The sequence below is a fragment of the Balaenoptera borealis genome (genome assembly GCF_965194805.1).
Source record: "Balaenoptera borealis genome assembly, chromosome: 16".
Taxonomy (NCBI): domain Eukaryota; kingdom Metazoa; phylum Chordata; class Mammalia; order Artiodactyla; family Balaenopteridae; genus Balaenoptera; species Balaenoptera borealis.
The window spans coordinates 83471709-83484379 of record NC_138872.1 but is presented as its reverse complement, the minus strand read 5'-3'; the positions used below and the strand labels follow the sequence as shown (position 1 = coordinate 83484379).

Below are 12671 nucleotides of genomic sequence, written 5' to 3'. Positions count from 1 at the left end.
GACTCTGGCATGAATTCTTTTATTTTATCTAGACCTTAGGAATCTATTTATGATATTTCTCTGAATGAATAACATTTTAAAAAAATATTTCAGGTATTTTTTTCTGCTCTTATTTTTAAGACCCTAGACTGTCAGGTTGGATTTTGAATGTCAACAAGACAAAACTGTAATAAATATATTTTTTTAAATTGCATGACCAATAAACATTCTATCAATAACAAAAGAAAACCTATGATTTTCTAGGTTCCCTGATGGTGAGGAGATAAAATCTTCTGTTTTGTGATCAATTTAAGAAACTGGCCCAAACAATTTAACAGATGATTCAAAATAATGTGGGCTTCACTGGTGGCGCAGTGGTTAAGAATCCACCTGCCAATGCAGGGGACACGGGTTCGAGCCCTGGTCCTAGAAGAACCCACATGCCACGGAGCAGCTAAGCCCGTGTGCCACAATTACTGAGCCTGTGCTCTAGAGCCTGCGTGCAACAACTACTGAGCCCATGTGCTGCAACTACTGAAGCCCACGCACCTAGAGCCCATGCTCTGCGACAGGAGAAGCCATCGCAATGAGAAGCCGACGCACCGCAAGTAAGAGTAGCCCCCGCTCGATGCAACTAAAAAAAGCCCAGGCGCCGCAACGAAGACCCAATGCAGCCATACATACATACATACATACATACATAATGTAATAGCTGGCTGAATTGGAACATAATAACATAGTCTAAATTTATGTAATGCTGAGGTTCTCATACCTCACAGGAAATTTGTCAACTCCCTGAAGAAAGTCCCCTGTTATTCCTTCAGAAATAAGTGAGAACAAGCTTTATTTTTCTATGGTTTAAAGATGAAAAAACTGGTTCAAAGTTTCTTTTGAATATTTTGCCAAAATATTTTCCCCTGACCATTTCTGTTTTCCCTTTCCGCCATTTCCATATTTCCTAAGTCTTAAAAAATAAACGTCATTTGATTTAGGGACAAAACTGGAAGCTTTAGACAAATTTCAGTTTCCTCTTTTAAATAAGCACTGTTCCTTGAGTTGAACTGTGTACCTGTGATAAGGATTTATGTGCATGGCTACAGGTACACACCCTGACGACCTGAGTCACATGAATTATTATTCATATGACTTCCTATTTAACAAACACAGTGGATTAAAATATTTTACCTGCCAAATCCTGACTACAGAGCTCTGGTCTTTGGCTTTGCATTTGTCTGTTCGTTTGTTCCTCCCAACAGGGCAAGGCAGTTTCAACCCAGAGCTGCTTACATGCTGTGGTTATTGGGATCATGCTGTTAATGCGTGTTAAACCCAAGCACTTAGTAACAGACTACAGGAATGATCCCGGAAAGTATAGTCTTAAACCCAAGCACTTAGACCGCAGATGGTAAGGAGCTGCTTTTTCTTTGGAGAAAAGGATATCAAATCCCTCACACGATGGCTCTGTCCTGACTGACTTAAGCAACTGGATGACCCTAAAGGCCTTCTGCTGTCAAGTAAGGGCCTGCAAGGGGCCGGGTTGTAAACAGTTCAGGTCTCCTCTGTTGCAACCGCTAAGCTCTGCCACTGTAGCTGCAGACAACACATGAACAAGTGGGCACGGCCGTGTCCCAATAAAATTTTAGTTTCAAATCGGTGCTGGCCAGCCCCTTGGTTCTTGTTTGCTTGGTTAAGGTACAACTGATGAAAGGTGATGCTTTAACAAAGCGAATTTGAAGGCAACTTCAAAATATATGCTAATTCTTACTGTAATCTTCTAGTGGTTCAGCATTTAGCATAAAAATGACTAAAATTTGGCATTTCTCTTGAATCATTAGAATTTTTCTATTACTTTCAATTATAGTTGAGAAAAAGCAATGACATATTTCCTCAATATTCTCTATAATAGGAGAACAGACTCTATTCATAAAGGACCTTTTATTTTCAAGAGAAAACCATTAGGAATGACTCTTGGGAGAAGGATGTGTATCTAGCCTATTTATAGAAAATTAAAACCTGCCATTATTTAAGTTTTAGATAATTAGAATAGCTTACAAATTTTAGACATTTAAAGATATTTTCCATAAAGTCTGAGTCACTTTCCCTGCAAAACTGGCAGAATACCTTTGTTAGTATGGATACGACAGAAAATAAAGGAGCATTTCATTTGCACATTCTAAATATTTTACAAGAATTTTATCAAATGGTAAATCATATTCCATCAACTATTTTTATTTTCTAAGAACTAAACATATTTAAATGAGAGAAGCTCCACCATTGCTTGGCATTTCTACTTTTCATTTCTTGGTGACTTCCAATAGCAAAACTTTTACACCTCCATAGGTGACCCCAACATGGAAGAGAACATGAGATGACAATAAAACCCATACAGAAATGTTTCCACATGAATGAGAATCAAGAGGCACAATAAAGCATCGGCAGAATTAGACTGTCAAGAACTTCAAACTGGGACTTCCCTGGTGGCGCATTGGTTAAGAATGCCTGCCAATGCAGGGGACACGGGTTCGAGCCCTGGACCTGGAAGATCCCACATGCCACGGAGCAACTAAGCCTGCGTGCCACAACTACTGAGCCCACATGCCGCTACTACTGAAGCCTGCGTGCCTACAGCCTGTGCTCTGCAACAAAGAGAAGCCACTGCAATGAGAAGCCCGCACACCACAACAAAGAGTAGCCCCTACTCGCCGCAACTAGAGAAAGCCCACGCACAGCAACGAAGACCCAATGCAGCCAATAAATAAATAAATTAATTAAAAAAAAAGAACTTCAAACTGCACTGATAATAAAAAGAATCAAAACAGAAAAACAAAACTTTATTAAAAGTTGATTGGCAAACTCAATAATAAAAAGACAAATAACCCAAGTAAAAATGGGCAAAGGATCTGAATAGACATTTCTCCAAAGATGATATGCAATGACCAGTAAGAACATGAAAAGATACTCGACATTAGCCACTAGGGAAACGTAAATCAAAACTCAAATGAGGTAGTACCTCACACTCACTAGGATGGCTATAATAAGAAAGACAGACAATAACAAGTGTTGGCAAGGACTTAAAGAAGTTGGAACCCTCATACACTACTGGTGGGAATATAAAATGGTGCATTCACTTTGAAAAACACTCTGGCAGTTCCCCAAAGGGTTAAATTTAGAGTTAACATATGAGCCAGCAATGCCACTCCTAAGTGTATACCCAAGAGACAGAAAAACATATGTACACACAAAATTTGTACACGAATGTTCATAGCAGCAGTATGTTTTAATAGCTAAAAGGTAGAAGCAACCTAAATATCAACTGATAAAACAGATAAACAAAATGTGGTATATCTATACAATAGGATATTATCATCCATAAAAAGAAAGGAAGTACTGCTATATGTTACAATGTGAATGACCCTTGAAATCATTGTGCTAAGTGAAAGAAACCAGTGACAAAAGATCACATATTGTATGATTCTATTTACGTGAAAAATCCAGCAAAACCAACTCTATAGGAGACAAAATATATTAATGGTTAAATACGACTGGAGTTGGGGGTGAATGGGAGGTGACTGCTAATGGGTATGTGATTTCTTTTTGGAGTGAGGAAAATATTCTAAAGTTGACTGTGGTGGTAATTTAAAACTTTGTGAATATACTAAAAACCACTGAACTATACACTTTAAATGGGGCAATTGTACTATATGTTAATCAGATCTCAATAGAGCTATTATTAAAATGATAAAAATTAATTCACAGATTTCAAAAGAACTAAATAGAATTCATAGTAATGAAAAAGAATGACAAATTGAAATCTCAACAGAATAAAAAAAGTAGAAAATAAAAAAATTTAAAATGCCATTTACAATAGGACAAAAATGTCATAAGTATCTAAAAATGCATGTATAAAAATGTGCAAGACTTCTACAATGAAAATTACAAAATAGTGCTAACAGAAATTAAAGAAGCCCCAAGTAATTAAAAGGATGTACCATCTTCATGGATTAGAAGACTGAGTCAGTTCTCCCTAAATTCATCTATAGATTCAATCTATAGTCAAAAATTCAATATTTTTTTTTTTTAGTGAGAATTGACAAGCTGATTCTAAAGAACATGTAGATGCGGAAGTCCTATAATAGCTAAGATAATCTCGAATAAGATCTACTTACTTTACTTGATATCTCCTACTAGATATCAAGATTTATCATAAAGTTACAGTAATTAAGACAGTGTGGTGTTGCTGCAAGGACTGCAAATAGAGCACACAGACAGCAAAGTGTGTAGGTGTGTTGCCTCCCTATTTCCCAGTGACAAACCTATGTGATGTGTTACAAATATGAATAATTGAAAGAGGAAGTGCAGCAAAGACATTAAAAGTGGTAACAATGACTGTAACTGGAGTTACAGAAGAAATACCTGCCTGTGGGAACATCAACACTGCTACTGTTTTGAGAGCCCCTGGATGTACAGCCACAAGAATGGAGTGAAGCCCAGAATCATCAACATAATTGAGGAAAGCGGTTGTGGTGAAAAGGACGAAGGTGTTTCAGAGAAAGTGATACCAGCCAAAAAATCTTCACATTAAAGGAACTCTCAAGGCTGTCTCACAACACTGAAATCACCGAGGATAAAATGCCGGAAGCTGATCCAAGCTTAGAAAGGAGCATGACAATTTGCAAAAGCATATTGTATCTTAAGTTATACAAGAAGGTGACAAGAGTTGTTGAAACGACTCAAGTTTTTTACAAATAAATAAAAATGCTTTAACTATCAGTGTTTCTAATGCTTTAAAGTACTGTGTACTAAATAAATATCAGTTTTATTTTTTCCATTTCCTTACACATTTATAACTGAAAGTGAGAGAGTTTTTAATGCTTCTGACAAACATTTTTAAAGGTCACAGGACAATCATAATTTTCCCCATTGATTATTAAGATGGCTTTGCATGGTTTTAACTTGTATGGTCATCTTTGTGGTCCTACCTGTATTTAAAATTGATGAGTTAAATGTATCATTTCAGAAATTAGAAAAAGAACAGCAGAATAATCCCAAAGATAGTACAAGGAAGAAAACAAGGGTAAGAGTAGAGATTAATGAAATAGAAAATGAAGATACAATGGAGAGAACTGAAATAATTTGTTCTTGAATAATCAAACAAAAACGTATATTCTTACAAACATATCACCTACTTTATGGAAGAGAATAATGTCAATGAAAAAAATTGGTACTGATTTTTGAGTTCTCAAATACTTGTGAACATATGAAGCGGCAACAGAGAGGCATCTTTCTGGTCTGTGAAACTTTAGAAAACACAAGGCACATTATCTCATTTCATCTTCAAACACCCAGAACGTGTTGCTGGCCTCTCCCTTAGTCCTGCCAACCACTCATAAGGTGACGTGTTGCCCAGGGTGGTGTAAGTTGACAGCGGCACTGTAACAACACAAGCTTTCCTGAGCATCTCTCAGGTGTTGGGCAGTCTCAGGGGAAAATAAGATCTGGCCTGGCCTCCCCGTCCTGGGTCACAGGATCGTTCCCAAGCAGCACCAATGCCGCCTACCATCCTCTCGCGGAGGTCACGGCCTCCACAGCCCTTGCTCTGCCTTGCTTGGCCGCAGAGCACATGGCTAAGGACACAGGACCCAATGTGGTTGCCCATGGAGGTTATCTCACCGCCGCGCAGAAGGCTCTGACTGCCAAGTTTACCCTTATGGTCTACCAGCCTCCCCAGGGAAATGCGGGGTGGGTGAGCATCCGCCCCGCAGACCTCGGAGGAAACATCTATCCACAAGGCTCCTGAGGATGAGATGAGGCAACACACGAAGGACCCGGCACACAGCACGCACTCAATGAGACCTGAGTTTCTATGTGAAGCACAGCTGTACAAAAGTCAAGCAATACGTGTAAGAAGGCATACATATGTAAGTAAAACTTCTGTTAGTTCCATCTTCCTCAACCCTGTAACACCTGGTGTTTATGGTCAGGACCCTAGTGAAGCCACCATTTCCGAGGGGGCCAGTGAGCTCCAATCACCACACCTGCCAGCCCCTCCCCAGTCTTCGGCTGCTCTGACACCAACGATTCCCTCTCATGTCCTTCTTGAAAAGGTCCCCGTCGTGGGGTTCCCGCTTTCTTCCTCTTCAGCAACCCGTGATTGGCTGCCTCTTTCCTTTCCCTTCGCCTCAGTGAAGTGCAGTAAGTGCAGAGGTGAAGAGCTCAGATCCTCAAGTCGGACCACCTGCTACTGTGTGACCCAGGCACACACTTCACCTCTGGGTCTTATGTGGAAAACGGAGACAGTGGAAGTGCCTGCACCCAGCTCTGTGCAGGACGGCCCTGAGGACTAAATGAGATGCTGAACTAAAGGCCCTGTCGGGCACTGGGTCCTGTGCCCGAGGAGAGCAAGCACTCAATGTTGGCTCTTAGGCACAAACTCACCGGAAAAAAACGCTGGAAAGAAACATGGCAGTGATGAAAGAGGCTGTGAGACCGTGCAGGTACGTCGGCAGAGAGGAAGATGAGAGGAGGAAAGAAAGGAGAGAGAAACGGAGGCAGGGAAGATGCCCCAAGAGTTCGTGATGAAAAGATACCCAAAGGCTTGAGAAGAAAAGCAAAAGGACAGAAAAACAAAAACTACCCCACATCCCTAATTCATCTTCTGTGCTTGGGAGTCCCACTTCCCAAATAGGAATAGACTGGGAAGGATGGCTGTGGTCTACTGGAGAAACAACAATCATAAATAGAGTGTGAAGTACACACATGATAGTAAAACCACACAACCCATGTGGGAGAAAAACACTATCCCAATCAGAGACACAAGCAAAACTCAGCAGCACTTTGCAGCCCACGGCACAGCTAAAGCAGTAACATGTGTGTAAGTTCTTTCCTTTTACTGAAAGCCGTTGAAACAAGACCTTTGATAACCAGAGCTGCCTGACTGGTGGCACCATCGGGTGTCCTCCTAACAGCTGTGCCCTCTCCCCCTCGATGTATCCCTTGGCCAACCATGCCTGGGAAACCTCTGTTGCTGCTGGGTCATGGGCGTGTGATCCAAATCAGGCCAGAGGGAACAAGAGGGTGTGTGCTGGGGCTCCTGGGAAAAGGTTTCCTCCTCTGCAAAGGGTGCTCCTTCCTGCTTTTGGACATAGTGGGAAGAGGGAGGATGTGATACCTGAGACTAGCAATGGCAGGGCAGCCATCTTGGTACCATGAGGAGCTGGGCGTTAGGATGAGAAGAAAGAGAGAAAGTCCCAGAGTCCTTAGTAATGATTAACCAAGAACCCCTCGTTCCTGGCCTTCTTATGTGGGATAATAAACATCCTTATTGCTTACACCACTGTTAGTTGGGTGTTTTGTTACTCGTGGGCAAAAGCATCTTAGATGATTCACACAGCACTTGGTGAGCTGATGCCGAAAGAGGGATGTCAAAATGAAAACACCCATAGCTACAAGTCAGAAATGGTACTGCTGCAGCTCTGTGCTACTAACAGAGGCCGACCCAGAAGACGAAAAGTAAAAGGCCAATCAACACCCCCACACACACACCTCTTCTTTCCTCTAAAGTGAGAAGAGACTGAAATGCTTAGCTTTGCCACCCTGATTTACATTAATAATGTATTTGGCCAAGTTTTCCAAGTTGAATCCTCACTACAAATTTCTATGAATTAAGTATATATTTTTACTCAGAGGGTATTTTCCTCCCAAAGCAAAAATTTTGAACGGAAAATTGTATAACTATAGGATTTTTTTTTGTGGGGGGTAGGGCGTGGGAAAAGAAAGACTTTTCCGAGATAATACTCTTCAGGAATGAAAATTTTGAAATGATTCATAATCTTCACATATGTAATACCCCTTCAGTTTTTAACAAATGGAATTTATAACATAAGTTTCATAATAAAGTATGAAGACCGATACCAAAAAGTCAGTAACTAGATCAGAAAATCTTCTTGAAAAACAAGAAAGGTACAATCAACTTTAGGTCTCTCTCTTTTCTATGAATTCTCCAGTGCTCTTCCATACAGGAATTTAAACAGATACAGGGTAGTATTTTAGTCTAAACTTTAACAACAAAATAAAAAACTAAGCAAATCAAAAGAAGTAAATATTAGGCCTCCAAAAGCAACTCCTACTAGGATTGCACTTTATCATGGAATGGCTGCAAGTGAGTAGGAAATTAACTACATGATAGAGTGAATATAAGCAAAAGGACAACTTGAAAAAAAAATGGCAGCAAGTAATTTCCATTCCCTCTGAATGAAATACAAACACATGAAAGAAACTGCACCATTGCAACATATTTTCCTTATTGAAACCGAAATTTTAAGCTCGTGTTTATAACAACACGGTTGCTGTGGAAACAGCTGATTCAACATTATAAACTCACAGCTGAATCAAATAAGGTGTGGAACAGAAGTCTTATTTAAACAGTGGCAAGAACCATAAAACAGTAAAAAGGCAAACTGAATGACGGTGAGTCAAAGCGCCATATGTGTTAACGTAAGGGTCATAGTTTTTTTCCCCCGATGCCTGACACAAATAGGATGTTTCTTTTTAATTTAGTTCTATTTTTGGAACCCTATAATCACCCCAATCAGCCCTCAAATGTCCTAAATTTTACTATCTGCTTCTGTCTACATAACACAGTGTGTATTTTATTAAATTGATCCACTTTGGACAGAGTTACTATAGTTCAGACCTTGCCAGAACAACAGAATACAAGTCAGGGCTTTGAAAATTTTCTACACGTAACTGATTCTATTCAGTATCGCAGTAGTGACTTATTCATCACCCAGCATCACTTCAGGCTTAGCTTTTGCCTACAGGTTTCAAGACTATGAACTCTTCCGGGACAAAAGCTGTCAGAGAATGTTAACGAGCGCCCAGATCCACTGAAAGCGCAGCAGCCCAGCCCCCAACCCCAGAACCATCATCACACCTTGAATTTGTTCCTTGGCTTTTATGGGTCAGTTAGGAGTTTTCCAAGCAATCCTGAAAACCCTCAAGACACTTAACATACGAATGGTGTGAATTATTTGAACCTTAAACATGTGCTCCTTTGCCCCTCTGCTTCCCTTTCCACTTTTTAATTGGAGAGGAACACACCTCTCTTTAAACACACACTTTACCAATCCTTTCCTCTGGTTTTCTGAACCTTTCAAATTCTGACAAACATTTTAAACTCTGAAATGTTACCCTCTGTCAAGTAAAACATATTTAACAAGTTATTAAAATGATGGTTATGTGCGTGGCTATTAAAAAAAAAAAAAAAATCCACCTTTCCCCGCTTCGGAGATGGTACAGCGAACCGGCTCTGTAAACAGAAGCCTTGGTGCTGCCGAGGGTGCGGCTGCCCTCGCCCTCTGCGTGTGCACAGGGGATCGATTCATACCAGCAAAACCGGAAAAATCACAACCGAGAGCGACTGTGGAAACAGCGACGGCCAAGAGCAGAAGGTAAAGGGGCTGGACTCTGCAAGGTGAGTCACAGGAAACGCTCTGCCAGAGGCCGGAGGCTGCGTGCACATCCCCTTCAGTTAGAAATGTGGGTCAAGGCTCCCCCGGCTTCACGCTTCAGGGATCAGCAGGGAACTAGGGCCCAAACCTCAGAGGCAGAAGCCCAGTTCCTAGTGGCCTGCCCTTAACTAAGCCTCCACTTTGGACAGACCGCGGAGGAGTCAATCACTGCAGAGGTGAACAAACCGGAGTGCTGGGCTAGCCCTCTTTTGCATTCTGGATTTGGGCCACTTCGTATGTTCTCATCAGGGCTCACAGGAGGAAGGCTCCGGAACCGCGCTCAAGTTGGGTTTATATGTAACGGACGGTCAGCTCACCCAGCTCTGTCGACACAGGGGACCCGGTGGCAATCTCACCGATCTTGGCCACTCCATCGTAGTAGGCTTTTCCCGCCAGAATCATAGCTAGACAGGGAAGGTGACACACACAATCATCACTTACACACGGAAAGGAGGAAACGACACAGAGGTTTTCTTCCAAACACCCCGGAGTCCCTCGCGGCTGAGGCAAGTGTGGCTCTCAGGGGGCAGGGCTTGAGCGTGAGAGCTGTGCCGGGGGCAGAGGTCCCTCCACTGCACTCCTGCAGGCCCCCCACCCACCGGAAAGCCCTCACGGGATCCTCGCCTCCGACCAGCCCTGGGGAACCTTCAGCAGCGGCAGAGGCCGGGGGTCCGGAGAAGGTTCTGCCTGCTCCTGATGCCAGCTCCAGAGGGGATATGTTCCTAACACGGAACTGGGGCTGGAACACACCCACTGCAGCAAGCTGGTCACTCTACAGCAACACAGGTCTGCAATACTGTTAGCTAGAGGGGATTGTGTGGGCTGGCCCAGGCGCCTGGGCCTTCTATGGCATTTTTACTTTTTCTATTGAAAAAGATATTCTGAGACACAAGCAACTACCATACTTGTTGCAAGGAGAAAAATCTATGAAATCTGAAATATATTATTATTTCAAAAAAAAATGAAATTACCTGAAAAATAACTGAATGCTCTGCTTTTTCTTTCTGCTCCTTTTTGGCAGAGACAGGAAAACTCTTACTGCTATACAAGCTGGATTCTAATGATCTTAAAAATCACATTTCTCCTTTCAAACTGATTCTGAAAACTACATTATAAGGTACAGAAATCTGCTTTTGATTTGTTTTTCTTTTCCTTTTTTTTCCCTTTCCTTTTTCTTTTTTTGGGGGGTGCGGGGAGGTTGTAGGTGGGAGCCAGGAGCAAGACAAATCTGGGTTTGAATTCTACTGTTACTTCCAACAACATGACCTTCTTGGGCAAGTTAGTTATCCTTTTTGAAACAAAGGATTTGAATCTATAAAATGCCCTAACAGTGCGAGTATTGGACAAACTAATGGAAGCTGCTAATACCCATTCCTTCTGTCACTTTACACAGGCTGGGTTTCAGGAGACGGAAGGCGTACAACAAGCAAGCTTTTCAATAAGATCTAGCCTATTTAGTGTGACTTTGGAGAAAATATTTTATCTTGCTCAAAGGCTAGCTTCATACACAGACATCACTTTGCCCGGTAGCTTTGGAGACCACAGGATTTGGGAGATAAAAGAGCCCTAAGCAACCCCTCTCAGGTTCCTTTCCTCTCACTGAGAAGAAAACCTGAGGCCACACCAGTTTATAATGGGTATTGTTTTTAAAAGATGGATTTTAAAAGGTATTTCAAGTTTTAAAAAGGTGGGGGAGGAGGTCACAGAATGAATTAATGCCCAAGTCCCGCTGAAGATACTGCAGGCCAAAAAAAGTAGTATTTTCATGGCAAATTAATCTATTTTTGCATGTCTTGTAGAATTAAAAAAATTATGAAAGTTACAGCTTTTACTACATATATATACAAGTTCAGGAAATCTAATGCTCTACTCTATTATTATTTCATAAGACTAAGGATAACCGTAAAGCGTAATTATAAAAAAGAGCAATAACAAATAGCATTTATGTAAACTTTCCAAATCATTACTTAAATTAATCTACCAGACTACATTAAGACATAGGGTGGTGATGTTATCACCCTGTTTCACGAAGTGGAGCAGAGAAGAGATATTCTGGGACGTGCCCAAGGTCAATGGCGAAGCAGAGGCAGTGCACACAACCCCGGCAGCTCTAAATCATGGTGCTTTTTGACTCTTTGGTCTCAGCTGGCACTGAAAAAGAGATGACTCCACCGAAAAACAAGGTTTATAGCCAGTAAACTGTCAAGTTAATATATGTAATATTTTAGTGGGAAGATTTAAAATTGCAAGGTGCTGATAAGCTGAAAAGCAAATTAACGGGGGAGAATGGTAATACAGGATTACACAACACTTAAATAAAATTTTTGGTTTGCATCCACACATTGAAATTTTTTCATTAACTGTTGACTTATGTTTAAAACTATTTAACCTTCTTAGTCTAGTAAAATATCCTGCTTTTATGATAAAGCTGCATTAACTTAAAAATTATAATTTATCCAGAAAAAAGAATAAACTAATATTTTCATAATTCTGTCCCCTTTTAATGTGGATACATTAGAGATTTTCTACCACTTACTGTTTTAAGGAATGAAGCTTATTAATTTTTAGTGGTTGATCAACTACTTCATCAATCTAAACTACACATTTCTACCAGAAAAACTTTCCTTAAAATATCAATATGATTTCACTACGTTACAGTTCTGCTCAAAAGCCTTCAATGGCCTCCCACTGGCCACAGGGTAAGCCTGTCACACTCCACGGAGTTCATCGTAGATTTTTACAGTCATGGCCTTCAATGAGTCACACCTCCCGGAATTCCCAGCTGGTGTAGTTGTCTAGGACGCTGATAGGCTGTTTGGTCATGTGACTTGCTTTGGCCAATGGGGTACGAGCAGGCATAACTCCCACGGGGCTTGTACTCTTGGGACAGCCAGCTATGCCTGAGAGAGGAAGTGAGCTCAGCCCCAGTGCACTGCAACTGTAGAGTCCCAGGTGTACAGACAACTGTACTGCCTTTACAGGACGACTGAAAATAATGAACTACTGTTGTCTTAAGCCACCAAGCTTAGAGGCAGTTTGTTATGCGGCAATAGGTAACAGATGCTGTATCCAAATGCAGTCATAGTAGGACCTTGTTCCACCTTATGTTTAACTGTTCCCTCACAGCTTCTCACCCATGCTAGTGTGGACCCCAGGGCTCGGCTTGGATGCTGTCTTTTCTGC

At 41.3% G+C, this 12671-nt stretch overlaps 1 protein-coding gene across 3 annotated transcripts in view; it reads right to left on the bottom strand.

Annotated features, from left to right (window-relative positions):
- The window catches only part of BAIAP2L1 (BAR/IMD domain containing adaptor protein 2 like 1), an 85223-nt gene that overhangs the window by 48160 nt on the left and 24392 nt on the right, over window positions 1-12671 (bottom strand). For 2 of the 3 annotated variants that reach the window (XM_082359699.1, XM_082359701.1), the window contains exon 3: window positions 9806-9892. The exons of the other annotated variant lie outside the window; for it this stretch is intronic. In XM_082359699.1, coding sequence (XP_082215825.1) covers window positions 9806-9892 — 87 coding nt within the window. The remainder of the gene's footprint in view (window positions 1-9805; window positions 9893-12671) is intronic. 3 annotated transcript variants of the gene reach the window in all.